At 32.0% G+C, this 17,288-nt stretch overlaps 1 protein-coding gene across 8 annotated transcripts in view; it reads left to right on the top strand.

The window, feature by feature from the left end:
- The window catches only part of LOC108966532, a 99,145-nt gene extending 87,674 nt beyond the window's left edge, over positions 1–11,471 (top strand). For 5 of the 8 annotated variants that reach the window (XM_018929488.1, XM_018929484.1, XM_018929487.1 and 2 more), the window contains 3 exons: positions 4,570–5,403; positions 9,978–10,115; positions 11,003–11,471. In XM_018929488.1, coding sequence (XP_018785033.1) covers positions 4,570–5,403; positions 9,978–10,115; positions 11,003–11,149 — 1,119 coding nt within the window. In that variant the 3' untranslated portion in view covers positions 11,150–11,471. The remainder of the gene's footprint in view (positions 1–4,569; positions 5,404–9,977; positions 10,116–11,002) is intronic. The other 3 variants (XM_018929485.1, XM_018929489.1, XM_018929486.1) reach the window with 2 other exon arrangements.
- Positions 11,472–17,288: the final 5,817 nt, after the last annotated feature.

Below are 17,288 nucleotides of genomic sequence, written 5' to 3'. Positions count from 1 at the left end.
AAAAAAAAAAAAAAAAACCTTAAAAAAATATTTAAAAAGTACAACAAATTAAACACTCATGCACCACACCCAAAAAATAATAGTACTGAAAGTAATCAGAAGATGAACAAATCAACAACAATCTGGCAGCACTAGAAAAATTTTGTTTTTCAAAGACCTCAATAATTTAATTTTAAATTCTAAAAACCGGGCAAAATGAGTGCCAAATCGAATCAGAGAATCGGAAATGTTTGAAAATTATACAAAAAGTTTGTTGCTTTGTTTTTCCAACAACCAATTCAAGTTTATATAATATGTTTTTGGCAAAATCTAAATTCTCTCTTCAAGCGCCACACACATCAGAAAATTGCTTTATTATCATCAGCTGCATTAACAATGCCATCTGTAAATCTTCATCATTGCGCAACACAGCCTCATGATCATCATCATTAGACTCAGCATCATCATTTAATCATCATCTCATACTCATCATTCTCGTAGCCATCAGTGGCCAACATGTTATCAACAGTCATTTGGTGCGCAAAAGTACGGCAGTTCGAGCGTCAACTATTTTGTCAGCTAATCTTCATAACTCACACTCTTATTCCTCATCAAACACACTTTTCTACTCGATCACTCACATTTTCCTTCTCCATCCTTCATACTTTCCTTCTCCATCACTCACACTTTCCTTCTGATCAAACACACTTTCCGTTCCCCCGTTAACACTTATATCGCTAAAATCGCTCACTTTTTTCCTATTCATTACAACTTTGGCACTTAAGTCCCACATCCTTTTCTACAGTGAAAAATAAGCAAAGACTCTCCTACACTCCACAACACTTTACCGAAACGGCATGTGATTTTCGCCACTGATTCTCAACATTAAAAAAAAAACCAAATTCAATTTTTTTTTCGAATTCAAATACTTCAGTTCGCCGCTGGCAAGCTCCAGTAACTCTTTAACTTTTTATTCCTTTTTTCGTTTTGATTTCCGACATTTTGACAGACACTTCGTAGTTGCACGCTTTCAATGTCAGCTATGCGCTTCTTCTACTCCTGTTTTCAGTTCACAATTTTAGCCTGGCATTGTGCATTGTTGCATTTTGTATTATCGATTTTATGCTTTCGATTGTCGATATTTTTCGATATTCATTATTCGTTTAAACAGTTGTTTTCTTTTGTTTGATTATGGTAATATTTGATTTAAGTTTACGAAACTATTTACTCCTAATCATTTAACTGTCTGCATTTTGCAACGATTGTATGTATTTGTTGAATTTGTTTTTGTGTCACACATTAAGTAATGCATTTTATAGGTTATAAACGAAAAATAATTTGTATCGATAATAAAACAGTCACGTGAAGTATGCCTTGAGTACAGCGTAACGATGAAAAACACACTTTAAGGTCACTTATAATTGGGAAAAATGTTATGTATTGAAAAAATTTGGCATAAATAAATAACTAAATGAGAATATTGCGCAGGTGGAGAAATAGTTGTCTGCGAAACTGCTGAAACAGCGCTTTTTAGCTTCCACTGTATTTCTAGCTGCGTATATTTTTTCAGTTGAAAATATTTTCAATAATTGCTGCTGTTGTATGATTTGTATTAACTTTGTTGTGAAGTCCCTTATGAAATTGTGTAACGAAGAACGTGACGTAAGAAGTGCATAAGTCGAAACTCTTCACTTTTACGCAAAGCCCGTCTCTTTATATGCCTTACCGATTCAGCTCTTGCATATTTAAAAATACTCGAATTATCAGTTGATTTGCGAATTTCTAACAAGTAAGTGCTTCCGTACACATTTTTTGCAACATCAGTATACAAAAAAACAAAGAATATAATATTAAAAATGTGATTATTACTGTAAAGATTCGCGTTTGATTATTTTCAATTAATTCATAAATCATAAGTTTTTTAGTTCGTTATTTTAATACTTATAATATTTATTTGTTATTATACTTGAATTGTTGAAATTGGCTGCTAATCTTGATTTTATGGCCGGTTTGCATCCTTAATTTGCGTACTGTGGCAACACGCTTTTAAATGTAGTACACGTAGTGAAAAATAGTCATTTTCATGTAGTGGAAGATCGTGGGAAATATGAAAATATTAATTAAAAGACGATGAAAGTTGATTGTGCAAATATATGATTACCGAAATATCGATAAATGGCACTATATGTCATTGATAATCTATTAGCAAAAAAAGTTACAAGTAGTGAAATGAAACAGGATATTTATAAACGTCGAATGTTACTGAAAATATATATAACTGACGAGTTCAAAAGGATAAAGGATCAGTGTAATTGATGCGTTTGTTACTCAAAGACATGCATTTGATTCAAAAATAAATTTAAAGAAAGTCGATGAATTTATTCGATAATATATGTACATTTGAAAACTTTTCAGGGCTTGGCCGCTTTAGTAGGTGAAACCATAACGAATATTATCAGTTACAGGACGAACGATTTCCAATATATCGATATATTTTTATGGGTAAAAATCTATTGTTTGTATATCGGTATCAATTGTTTGAAAATCGATTTTCTCCTAAAAACCAAATACTTTATATAAAATCACAAAAAGGCGATAGGTAGATTTACTATAATTTATAATTTGGTAACTTTACCGAGTGCTCCCACATAGTGAAAGGTAGTAAATATATCGATAAGTATCCGTTTTTTTTTTTTTAATAACATTTTTAAATTCAAGGAAGCTCATATAAGATCGTTCAAGTTGTCTGCTAGGAGACTTTTCTTTTTTTCTCCACCAAAAATATCAAACATTTTAGGAATTCAGAGCGAATACCAAGATGTTTCCAATATATCGATTTATTTTTTATCGAAAAAATTTATTGTTTATATATCAAATATGTAGGTAATTCAGAGCGAATACCAAGATGTTTCAAAATATTGAATTGTTCTTATGGCAAGATTCGATTATTTGTATATCGATTTTTCTCTTCCCATCATTGATCTCAAAAATATTTATAAAAAGTCATTTGATAACCTTGGGCGCGTGATAGTCAAAACTTTAATAACTTTTCTTAAAAAAATAAAATCGATTTTTAACATATCGATTTTTTGATAGTTTGTACATCGATTTTTCCGCTAAAGACACTAAATTCTAGGAAACTGAAATAAAATCTATAAATTTATTATAAAATACGAATTGGGTAGATTTTCTTTGACTTTTTATAGCTATAGCTCTCTTTTTTCCTTAGCTCTCACAATCGTTCAGAGTTATTTCGACTCTGTATAAAGCCCCGTTTTAAAATTCAACTAGCATAAGTTAAAGAAATTAGTTGGAAATTGGGTTTTAAAGACATATGAACAAAAAATATCCAAATTCAAATTAATATTAATTGAAAAATATAACAATACTTTCATATTTGGGTTTTCCCACGATCTCTCTTAACTGAGAACAGTTTGTTGATTTCAGAAAATTGTAGTTAAATACTTTTTAGATATACGTGAGTTCCGAATGCAGTTATGAATAGCTCAATAAAAATGTTTTTATTTAAAAATGTTTTTAAATATTTTGATAAAAAAAATTAACTGACTTTATTACTAAATCAGAATTCGTGGAACTTTTCATTATTTTTAAAAATTTTTATTATTTGTTTCATTAGAAGCTTCATAGATTTGTCAAGAGAGAAGAGATTTTTTTGAGCTTTTCGAAGTGACGAGTTTACTCAAGTAGAAATATATAGGCACTACATATTAATGTAGGTTGTTTATAAATTAATATCTTAATTAAGTATATATAATATCTTATTAAGTATATATAATATCTTATTAAGTATATATACTTAATTAAGATGCTCCCAGTTAGTTGTAGTAGGTTGATTAAGGGTGAAAAATGTGTCAAAAATAGTAGGTCTTTCGTGGTAGATACTAAATAATAAATTATAAAGAAAATAACTCTAACAAAAGTGTGGTTCAAAATAATAAAATTCTGAAAAAAGTGCCAATTTTTATAATTATTGCGATTTTTCTTATTCTTTGCGGTATGAATTGAAGTAATAGGATGAAAATTATTATAATAGCTATCTAATATGTAGCCACTGGTGTGAAATATAATTGTGCTGTTAATACAACTAAACACTAAAACAAAATTGTACCCAACTGGAGACGACTGTTGTCACTAACCAAGACCAATTATTTCCTTAAATTAGTTGTTGCTTTTCCCTTTAAAATTACAGCTGTTATCTGAAAATTAACTTTAAGTGTGCTTAATCTGTGTTCTGATGAACCACCAATGCCTCTAACCGCCCTTTATTAATGCTTGCTAAGTAACTAAAACTCGTTAAATTTATACCACCATTCGACCATAACTTAAGCCATAGCCCACTCGAAGAGCTTCTTAACCCACCAAAAACTTCTGCTGCCTTACCACAAATTTACACCAAAATTTACCCAGTTTTCAGAGCGTTTGCAAATTCATGCAGCCACAAAGCCAAAATCGCCGCTTTATAATGTCATTGAACTCAAATTTCGACACTCAATCAATTGTATGAAAACCATTCAAATCCAAATCCCAATTGTATATGTACGTGTACCAAGTAATAGTACCAAAATGTAGGGTATAATCGAACGAGAATTTCATGCTGCTTTGTCGTCTGAAAAGGCCACCATGGGTGCGTCCAGCAGCACAACAACCGGCGCCAGCATACCCGTAACGCCCACACCGTTGCATCCCTACCATACGGACCTATCGACTGCGACCACACAAACACCGTTACCACCATCGCCACCACCCGTGCCGGCAGCTTCATACGGCATAAGCACGTTTGATGCGCCGCGCATACGTTGGGAGGAACAACATGGCGGCATAATTGGTGTGGCAATGCAAAATTTACGTGCGCGCTCCATACGCCGACGTACGCGCTCACCGGGTTCGGCCACATCGGCGTCCAGCTCTTACGTGGATACAGAGGCTGGGCGCATCAAAACACCCACCACCATGTCCACTGTCATCGAGCCAGTCTACACGGAACCCACGTTTGTACCCGCTGAAACCGCGCATTCGCCGCAACTTGAGACTACAGTAACGGTTGAAGTGGAGCCCACACTGCCAGCGCCGGCGCCTACACAGCAGCGTCGTTCCATTTCTACAAACACACCGCCGCTGATACTCAGCGGTACAAGCAAGCAGCCGGAAGATGAAAATGCCGCCAGCGTTCCCGAAGCAACGGCGGCGAATGTGGACGCAGCGTCATTGGAAATGCCGGCGGAAGCTGAAAGGTTGTCGGCACAGCTGGAGGCACAAGGTGTGGCTGATGCAAGCGGCCACTTGCCGGTGAAGCCACCGCGTCGCAAGCAATCACGTTCCAGTTCGCCAATACCGTTCTACGAGCAGGTGGCGCAACCGGAAGCCGCCAATGGTCATGGCTTGGGCGCTCTGAATGCCGAAACTGTAAGTGTAACATTAAATAAGAATTTCCCACTAACCAACAAAAAAGGTCAAGTGTGCTTGCTCTTCGCTGCGGCTTGCGCTTGCCAAAAGTTTCTCAAGTACTAACCCAACTGAGTATCCGCGTTAAGACGCTTAATTTGATTTACAGTAACCTTTAAAGACCCAACAAAAGACACAGGTATATGCAAAAATAGCTCTGCTCACCAAAAAGTTTGAGCTCTACTTCTAGCTCTTGATACCCTCACAAGTATTCGCTTTAAACGGCGGTTTGTATGTGTGTTTGTGGCATAAAACAAAAGCAACTAATTCCAGGCGCGTTTTTTGTTGATTTTCATGACGCTCAAGAAGGGATATTAAGTGCTTATCCGCCAAACAAAAGTTATAAACTATGAGAGAATGAGAGAGTGAAACAAAATGGAGAAGAGATTTATGTACAAAATAACTGTAGGAGATTGAGGAAAGCGCGCGGATTTACAGGTAAGCCAATGACAAAAGTAGAAATCCTTTACAACGATTTAGTTGAGTGACAAGCTCTTAAGTGAGATTTCCTTATTACTTTTTACATTAGTCATAGAGACAACAAAGCATTTTTTATAACAAAGAAACCCGATGCATTGTGAAATCTTCAAGTGAGTATACGGAAGGAATAAAAATTCTATAATAAATAGTCAACAAAAAGTGTATGAGTTGCAAAACGACTACTAAATTTTACTACCGATTATAAGCAATAATATTTTCTTCTTAAGCTGTTTTCTAGCATTTCCAAAAAAAATATTTAAAATTTATCAAATATCGCTGTTTTGTAGAATTTTTGTTTCGAATAAAGGGTCCGAATAAAGGGTCCGCTAACGTGATATTCGAAAAATACTGAAAAGTTTAGAAAAAAATGTACGCAGAGCCACAGAAAACTGTTCGAGCACTAAATTTATTTGAAAAACGTTCGGAAAATCAGATAACGAAGAGCATATAGTGCCCACGGCGATTAAAAGTGCTTGTTGTGATATGGAACCAGATTTAGCTAACTTAGGTTTTCTTAAGCAATTTTGGTTAGTGTTTTATGGAAGATGATAAAACGAAAGAAATTGTTTATAAAATGATGGAGAAATGAAAGGAAAGAATTTACAAAATTACTTGAAAATTAAAAAAAAAATTAAATTTAAAAATTTTTAATTTCCAGTTATAAATAAAAGTATGAAATTTTTTTGTTTAAAAATAATCATGAAATTTTCTGAATACTTTTTTTTGCATTCAAAGTAGTATACAATTATGTTTTTTTTTAACTTATGAACAAGAGATAAGATATGTATGTGTTAAAAGGAAATTAGCAGCTTGTAGACTTAGTTTTATGAACTAGAATTTAGTTTTGTTAACAGCAATGTATAACGCTACCCTTAAGTAGTCTTAGAAAATATAATTTTCGGTTTGTATATTCATATTTTGAGTTTTCTGCTTCCAAATATTATTTATCCATAGCAAAAATAAATGCATATGTTGTTTCACTGTTTAACATTTGAAATATAATTATTTATATACTATATTTTAAATATTCCACATTTTCCCAACAAATTTTGTCCAATTTTATTTATAATTCAAATTTTTAAGTGCTTCCAGTTTTAATTGAATAATAACCACAGTTTCTGCTTACCAACAATGCATTAGACTTATTAGCTAGCAAGTCAAATGAGACGTATTGCTAAAACTTTTGCCAGCCACATACACACAAAACTAACAAAATCCATACAACCACTACGATCCACTAACACTCATCCGGTCATGTGTTCACAGCGCCTACACACGCGCTCTCACTTTTAGTTCATCAAATGCTTTTCGCGCCAAAAATAAATACTAAAACTAGCATAATTTAATCGAAATATTAATTGGTTGCATCTTTTGTTGTAAAGTTTTGTTAAAGTCGCTCACTAATGCCTACAAACTAATCATCACCGCCGAACTGAGTGTTCATACCAACAAATTCGTTAAAATATTTGTATTCAAAAGCGTACTAAAGAAGCTAAATTTGCTGCCATTTAACAATTTCGAATTCGAAACTCCTGTATATCTATGTGTATATATTTGTTAAATGAAAAATTTTTCAAATCTTAATGCGAAAAATTGGCAAAATAAAAAATTACAACAAAAATTATCAAAGTTACTTCCTTAATTACATGTATCAATTCTCTATTTCTCACCTTCTTAACGCTAACCCCTTTCATAATACGCAGCCGGTAAGTACGAGGAATAGTATTGGAAAATATCATATTATGTGCCTAGAAAGCTTGAGATAGTTTTATGGTTATTGCGTCTTAAGGTAGGCTATAAAATGAGCAATGGGCACCAGTAATAGTATACCGAAAAAGGTATATCAAATGTTGATATTTTATTGAAATATATACATATATATATATACAAGTATATCGATTAACCAATATTTTTAATTACATTCATTTTCTACAAGCAATTATTTACGGAAATAACATTTCTGCAATTTTAAGCAGTGCTGACACACGACTATCAAACATAAAATGTTAACGAACATGAATGAAATAATATTAACATTCGACCAATCAGTTGCATTTTCTGCAGTGATGACGAGACAACAACTGCATTTGGATGCGCAAAATATGTAACATTCCTACTGGTGTGCATGATGTAACATGCATACATATGACTATATACAATGACTACATACATACATATACATATGTATATGTGCTCAGCCTTACCTTTTATGGCCTGCACATCTTTCATTTCTTTTAATTAAGCATACGACGGGATTTTAAACGCTACGATCGAACAATAAAAATAATTAAACTTCACCAATATTGATCAATTTCTCACTAAACTTAGATTCACTACTCTATATTTGCTGCTTGCATGCTGATACATGCTTGCCAAACCAACACATTGGGCACTGTTTTGCTAAAGTGCATTTGCACACTTTCACTTCACTTAATTAACACACACACACTTATCATTTTGCACTCACAAATTCAAATAATTTTGAAATTATACTCAAAAAACGACACTAAAAGATTCATTTATTAATTTTTCACAAACTTTGATCGCGATCACGTACCGACGCGCACTTACCGACACACGACTACCAAACAGAAAATGTTAACGAACTTGAACGAAATTATCATGCGGTCATTCAGTTGCACTTTTTACAGTGCTGCTCCCCTGCTTCGTGATGACGAGACAACAACCGCTATTGTAACACTATGTAACATTCTTACACTGTTGTGCACGCTGTAAAGAAATTACAGAGGATCACTCGGTCAGTTTGCAGTAACATTAAACGAACAAATTACATTCCTTTGTTGTTAACCCAGGATTATAACAGCAATTCCAAATAGTTTGTTAACATTAACCTCCTTACTTTTTAATTAACATTTTTATTTTATTTATCGATAACTTTCAATACAGGAAAAATTAGGGTACAATGTTATTTATTTTGTAATATTAGATCTACTTATTTTCACCTATTTTGCACCCCGAAAATATAGCAATCATTAGCAGTTCAAAATATTGACAGTTTTTTCTTTGAAATTTACGGTGCTTGAGACCTTACTTTAATAATTGTTAATGTATTCAGTTTTTGGGAAACCCCAAAGTCTAAGCAATAATTTCTTATATAAAAAAAAAGCTCGTTATTGTATAGTTTAATCCACAAAGGACTGAGCATAACAGTCTAGATGTGATCGCTCTACCATGCGGAAGGATAAACCACCTAACCTAAGCATACTTTAAGGCGCAAATAATATAATATTAAGCAATACTCATATAATATTTTATTACTTGTACAAGATTTTGTTTTATTAATTAATATTAATTTATACGTCCGTTATTTATTTTTTGGTTACTAATTAATTTGCTTAGAGCTGTTCRCTTGACCTTTTTGTTTTATTAAATAATAACTCAATTCCAATTTGAATTTTTGAATAATCAATTCCTTTTTCTCTTGATTTCCTCGTTCGCTGCTCTGTTCTACTTGATTCCTTCGTTTATGCGTTTGTAAATTTTTCTCTTATACACATCTAGATGTGTATAAGAGACAGGCATAACAGTCTAGATGTGATCGCTCTACCATGCGGAAGGATAAACCACCTAACCTAAGCATACTTTAAGGCGCAAATAATATAATATTAAGCAATACTCATATAATATTTTATTACTTGTACAAGATTTTGTTTTATTAATTAATATTAATTTATACGTCCGTTATTTATTTTTTGGTTACTAATTAATTTGCTTAGAGCTGTTCRCTTGACCTTTTTGTTTTATTAAATAATAACTCAATTCCAATTTGAATTTTTGAATAATCAATTCCTTTTTCTCTTGATTTCCTCGTTCGCTGCTCTGTTCTACTTGATTCCTTCGTTTATGCGTTTGTAAATTTTAAACCGATTTTGAATTGAATTCTAAAACCAAAACCTGCTTTCAATTTTGACATGTTTGTGAATTATTTTGGTATTCGCCCTTTTCGATTGTTTAACTGTTAAATTTAAAAACGAAATCAATCAAAAAAAAATGCTTAAATATTTGTCCAAATTTCAAATTTGTAACATAAAAAGTTTTTCAAATTTATCGCCATCTATCAGGGTGAGAAGCGACGCGATGTGCGCGCCCCCAACGAGATCGTCGCCTGTACGACTTGTGGCGGCAGCAGCAGCCCGTGCACGCACTCGGCCAACAATGGATGCGCAACAGAGGTAAAACAAATAATAGTATATAAAAATAGCGGTATTGTAACTTCATACAAAGATTATGCAAGCTCATAACAAACAGAAAAAAAGTTTAGGTTTAACAAAGTTGGTTATCCGCTTTAAAATATGGGTTAATAAAGACGCGCATGCACGTCTGTTGTTGTTGTTTTGGATTGATTCCATTTTGTATTTGTAAACCATATTCCGTACGTTGTATGCAGTCTGCTAAAAATTGTGCTCGAAATTCGAAATTCGATTACTCCCTTGTGGGTGGCAACGTGCGTCATCGCTTTTGGCACTCAAACATCAAATCGGATTTCGCCATGAAAAATGTGCGCAAATTTTCGACACAAAAGCGAAAACTCGTTGGAAGACTGCAAATTTTTGTCACGTTTTTGTCATGTGCATAAAATGCATGGAGGGGGGCATTTACAGTAGTCTATCTGACCTACAAATATATATTTACAGCATGCCTGCCTGATATGGCAAGTTGCATGCATGTTGCATCATGGTTACCATATATGAAGTTGAAATGGATTTTCAGCAAAATAAAGCCGAAATATAGCATCGAAAATAATTAAGTTCGCTTTCTTTATGAAAGCAGAAAAGTTAGAATTTCTGCACAAAAACAAAAAGCAGGTGGTTCTTCGAGGCTTCAAAATATATTTGCTAATATATAATTAAAAAAAGACCCGTAAGAACTGAAAAAGGTGGTGTATAATTAGCCTATACCAGCTTTGCAGCTTTGCATAGAATATGTTATACAAGCTCAGCAAGCATGGAGCGGACTAACCTCAGCGCAGTTATTTTCTGAGAACTCCTAAATATGAACTTATGAAATAATATTTTAACAAAAATATAAGATAAACATGTTAATTGACTCTCTCTTTCAGACTTGCTTCGTCCAAGTGCGCAAAAAGGAACCGCCACATCCTATACGCATAGCAAAAACAATCGATGTCATCGCTCGAATTACATTTCCAACCGCCTACGCAATTTTTCTAATATTTTTCTTCGTACACTATAAGGGATTTTCATAAAAATTAGTGCAATGGAAATCATTTAGACAACTTAAAGATTAACTAATATACAAACACTTACACATACACACACACATACTCACATATATATACATAACTCACAGCGAATTAGCAAATTTAATTAGTAAAATTAATTAGCGAAAACCAGTTCATAGCATTATTGAAAATACAAAAACAAAAACAAAAAAGTACACACATAAATGATATGCTATTATATAATATAAGGCAGGAGAGAGTTGCGTGAAGCTATTAATTTATGCAAAAAATTTGTGAAATGTATAAGATATGTAACGAAAAAACTATGAAAAAACGGCGCACTGATAAAGAATAATATTATATAAAATGGAATAGAAATATAATTTCATTAATTATTTATAATATATTTAATTTATTCATAACAAATGAACTCAAGAGATTAGAGAGAGGGATGAATTGAAATAAGCTAAAAAAGAGGCATAGATTTAAAAGACTAAAAGTGTATGTAAATAAAGAAATATTTATTTAATTTATTTTATTTATTTAATAACTCTTTTTCTAATAATTTTCATTAACAAGTCTTGAGTAGTAGTTGTCTGGCCAAAAATATTTTCCGAGAGGCATCTCAGCTAATGATATTAGAAAACTTCGTAAGACTCACTCATACACAGATTTTCAAGCGGAAGCCCAAATTATGGATGAATTGAGTTCACCTACAAGTGACCTTAAATCCTTCCTGCAGTTGTTGACTACGGTAAAATTAAAATGTGGTGTCGACAAAATTGTGGCCTGGCTATCTGTGTATTTTGTTGCTTTTCGCATACTCTCGCAGTTATTCAATAGCACTCCAAAGCTGTTCTCTTTACCAAGTACTTCCGCCAGGAAGATACTGGCTGAGTTTGACAGGCGATTAGAAAGAGAGCTGTTAAGATCAATGCAGTATACCCCCTATACCCCCTATATATAGACCGCCTCTACTCCGCAGTCCATTTTGAACGCGTCGGTACAGATAACGTTTGTATCCTTCTCCCCTACTAGACCGCTTCTCCATTCACGTCAAAAGGGTATCCTCAGCTTCAGTTTATTGACTATTAAAATCCAGATAACATTTGTATCCTCCTCCCCTACTAGACCGCTTCTCCATTCACGTCAAAAGGGTATCCTCAGCCTCAGTTTATTGACTATTAAAATCCTTGTCTGACTGTATCCATAATATCTCCAGTTTCAACCTCTTAATTCCTGTATGCCGATAGCAGAACTCGCTGCTACTTTTCGAGTATAGACATTTCTGGGTAGTTAGTGTAGAAGCATATTAAACGCCTCGCTTACACTGACTTAAAAAACACCCAAACTATTTGCTGGATCAAGTTTAAATGTTTGGCGTTTATTCTAAAATTTTTGAATTTAAAAATGCAAAAAAAAATGATTTGTTGAAATTCACAAGTGGTTATAATACCTTAAGTAACCAACAACGAGATTTCGCTAATAATATTTTTCTTAAAACTTGGGGTATTCAATTTTTTATTTATTTAAAGTCACGCTTTTCTTGAATAGCTTAAATTTACTTATATTTTTCTTTTTTAACAAGTGCAAAAAAGTAGTCAAAAGCATTTCAATACTTAAAAACAAGCATTAATCGAGCAAATAAGGAAAGTGATATAGGTGAACGCAGGAAGACAAAAGAAATTTATTTCAACTCAAATGAAAAAAAAAGAAAACAAAATACGAAAGAACGCTAAGCAACTGCAAACAAACGAACAGTTATTTGTGTAAATTTAAGTGAACATAATAATTAATAATAATTACTCAAAGCCGCATTAAAAATTTCGTCTGACCACAAAAAAGAGAGAAAACAAAACAAAAGTTCAGTTCACATTCTAAATTAAGCTAAAACCAAACGTCTAAGTAAACTGTAGTTAAAACCCCGTTATATTAAAATTTAAGTACATTGTGTAGTTAAAAAAAAAAAACAAAAAACAATACAACAAAAGTAAAACTAAAGTTTTGACTGCCTTTTTTAAATTAAAAACAAATATATATATATAAATATAAATACAAAAAAATAATATATAAAATTATTTTATTTTATTAATATAAAAACCATTGCTAATAAAAAGAGCAAACGATTTTGTTAAGTAGTAAATTAAAAAAAAACTCTAGAAACTAAACTTAAGCAAAGAAAAAGAAGAAATGAAAATATTTACTTCAGATGCATAATTTGTGCCCGCAAAACACAAAGCGTTAGAAAGCAAAAACACAAACTTAGTTATGTATAATGTATAAGTAAATATATAGCTAGCTATATATTTATTTACAGCTTTACTGCTTCAAAACAATAAATGGGAATAGAAGTAAACTCTAAAGCTCTGTACAAGTGCAAACGATGAGAAACACAATTGAGCGCGAAAACTCAATGAAATGAGAAAAAACAAATATAAATATATATGATGAGAAAATGTGTGCTTAGCTTTTGAGCTGCTTTTTTCACTAATGGATTAATTTGTGTTTATTTTTTGTCATTTTCTAATATAGCAAAAGACAGAAGAAAGATAGAAAAGATAAAATAGTGAAACACACTTTCTGGCAAAATTCGTTAATTTTTTTATTCAACATAGTTAATTTCAAATATGATACACGGATTACAGCCGGCATAACACTTTTCGATAACTTTTTTTTTTTTCGATGTGTCCTCTGCTTCAAAATTGGCCTGCACGACGAAAATTTCTTCCAGAAAATAGTAGCGGGGGGTCAGATCTGAAGACACGGTACATTGCATTGGTGAAACAACACATTCTTATTCTTCGAACTCGACTGTTTTTCGGCGAAATAACGCTTTGCAATAGTCGCTGTTTTTTATCCTTCTCTTTTTTTATTAATGTTTCACCCATTGTCACATATCGACGCAAAAACTCGAAACAGGTACTTTTAAATCAATTTGTTATGTATCAAAGAATATATTACTCACAAAATATAAGCTCAAAGTATTCTTACGAATTTCTATATTGTGCCTGAGGTACGAGTATATGCTCAAAGGACGACGTAGAGTTTGTCCTACTCTAAGTTAGATTGTCCAAAAAGGCTCTTCAACAGGACTTTTTGGGAACAAGGAATGATATCTTGGTCGTTAATAAATTTGTAGCACCACAAGTCGTCAAGTCGTGAAAACGAGGAAAGCAGTTAAAAGAAGTGTAAACCATAGGTTTAATTATTATTTTTGTGTTCTCTTTTTTTCTATTTTATTTTGTGATTTTCTTTTTTTTTTCGAAAGCACACATTTTCCGAACTCGATAAGAAAAAATAAAAGCTATTAATGCCGAATAATTAACAAAACCAAATACAATACAAACTCAAAGGATGAGAATAGTAACAAAAATGCAAATACATATCAAAGCCTCATAATTTTATAAAATTTACTTTTGAAATATGTGCGTACTTCACAGAGGAGCCACTTGCTGAAGTCAAATAATGCGTTGAATAACGGCAAAATGTAACTTGCAAACAGTATTCTAAAAAATTGTAGAAAAAAACACAAAAATTAAATGAATAAAAGCACGCTATAAAGATAAGAAAAGCTTTCTCACAAACTCACCACATTTGAGGAAGTCTGTCATTATGAATCTTGGAATTTTATTTTTTATTTATTTGTTTTAGTTTTTCAGTTTATTGTTAAGTTACCGATTGTTGGTACACAAAAGTTCGGCCACCCGACTTAATCCCAGAAATGCACACCATAGATTACCTGATTATAGACGATCGGTTAAAAAAACAATATTACAAATATTTTCAAAAGTGCTTATTTTTCGAATTGCCAGTATACTAGAAAACGTTCTAAAATAATCGCAGAATGCCCTCTATCTACGAGAAACTATTTAAGCTATCAGAATTGTATTTTTTTATTAAAATTGCTTCGAAAAGAAAAGGTTAAGAATTTAGTAAATGCCAGCTTAATATAGTCAGTTGGTTACTGGAATATAAGAGAATGAAAAAAATGTCTGAGGCTATTCAAAATAGAAGTATCGGTCTAGAAGTACTTTTTACGATGAAAATTCTTCCGAGAAATACCAAGGAACCTCTGGAATGTACCACACTTGTTTCTGAGACCATTCAAAATAGAAGAAGCATTGGTCTTGAGAGTACTTTGTACCCTGAATATGTCAGATAGTTTTTGCGTTATAGCCTTCTAAAATGTAACCACTCGGATCAAGCAGCTTAAGCAGTTCATTTTAAAACCCGTTTTCTGGAAGCATATTTTTCGAATCGGACAAAAATTACCAAAAATTCAAATTTTGAAAATTGATACAGGTGATTTTTTCTTCCCTTTTATTACCAAAAACCGTATTTTTAGTGCTAAAGGCTTCTTATTAGAATATTGTATAGATTCACAGTGAAATAAGAGTCAGGTTTACATAATCCTGCAAAATCGTGCCCATAAGTTAAAACAAATACTGTAAGGCATTATCGAACGGTAATTTTAAGCTGGTGATAAATATTGACGAATGTTTCAAATATAAATGTACGTATGAGAGTCTCAAAGAAACATGGCAAAGCAAAAATATTAAAAATAAATTTAAAGAACAAAGTCGATCTACTACAATATGGATAAGTCAGCGCAGATGATATACAAATGAACACCAATATAATTTAACCAATTCGAAGTGTGTGCATATGTACATATATTTACATTTATATAAAAAAGTAATATATATGTTTATATATGTATGCATAAGCACAGCAACCTTTCGCCACCGTACAATACAAACAAATTTATGCATATTTTGCTTTCGATCATATTTTTTCGAATGAACTTACGCCTATAAATACTATTTACTTAGCTACTCGCGTGGCACTCATATATTATATGCAAATATTAGCTATACACTATACATATATATATTTCTGTATGCAACTTTAACGCTGCTCTACTTGTTATATAAGCGTATGCAATTTCTTTTTAATAATTAATTTTACAAAATATAAATCTCTTACATGTATTTATGTATAACCGTATTTATAAAAGCGATTTACTTTAATATCAAAACTTTGCTGAAAAGACAATCTATAATAAAAAAAATATAAGTATATACATATGTAATGTAAATTATTCAGCCAACCAAAACTTGTGAAAACATTATTTCTAATTTCGAATTTCATTTACACCTTTGGGCCCGTCCAAAAAAAGATAATAAACAATAAAAAATTATAAAAAAGATTATTTAAAAACTCACCAACACAAAAAAAAAAACACGCCGTTCAGCCTGATATATAACGCTCCACCTGTATCAAAAATTAAGCACACATTTGCACGTGCATATATAAAACACTTTCACTAATCACACACTCTTTCTTTGTACGCACTTCAGCCTATAACCACATCCACAAGTTGCCAACCCGTATTATTGAAAGCTTTAAGGATTATTTAGTTTTAGTACGAAAAGTGAAGCCTTGTTAATGGATTTGAAAATATTTAATATAAATAAATATATATGAATGTTATGAATAATTTTAGTGAGCTAGGAAGCACAAATAGTAATAAAAGACGATTGAATTCAATACATAGCGTTGCATTTTTAACAAAATAAATTATATAAATATTTGCTTACAACATATTATTTAAAAATCGAGGACGAGTATTTTTACTTTGTACATTTGCAGGGAGCTACGACGTTTATACCAAAACGCTCGAAATTAAGTTAACCCTCAAAGTTCAGACAATAGTTAGCAACAACAATAATGACTTAAACCAATTTAACAATTTAATAAGAAATTTTATTTGCAGCTCAACCAATTGTTCATGCGCGTTTTAAATTGCAAATTATAAAACATCACTGTAAACATGTATATGTATGTTTTAGCACGCACGTTTCTCATTAAAAAAATATAAAAATATTATTATTTTATATTTTATTAGTAACAAAATTGCTTCAATTTCAATTAAAAAGCATAAGTTTCAAAGGAAGCCCACCTTAAAACACGAAAATTGCTTTAACAGCAACAATTCATCTCGCAAATTTTGTATTGACCGGCCCCTTGGTGGTTGTGGCAGAATTAGCTAATTAATAATATAATATTATTATCTAAGTCTATATGATCACTCACACAGTTGTGTTATAGCTATGCTAACTGATAGTTGCCAATTTTCATCTTATTTAGCAGATTTGCGCTT

This window comes from Bactrocera latifrons, unplaced genomic scaffold (genome assembly GCF_001853355.1).
Source record: "Bactrocera latifrons isolate USDA-ARS-PBARC rearing strain unplaced genomic scaffold, ASM185335v1 scaffold_163, whole genome shotgun sequence".
Classification (NCBI taxonomy): domain Eukaryota; kingdom Metazoa; phylum Arthropoda; class Insecta; order Diptera; family Tephritidae; genus Bactrocera; species Bactrocera latifrons.
The sequence above is the reverse complement of the archived record's forward strand: the minus strand, read 5'-3'. Positions and strand labels throughout refer to the sequence as shown.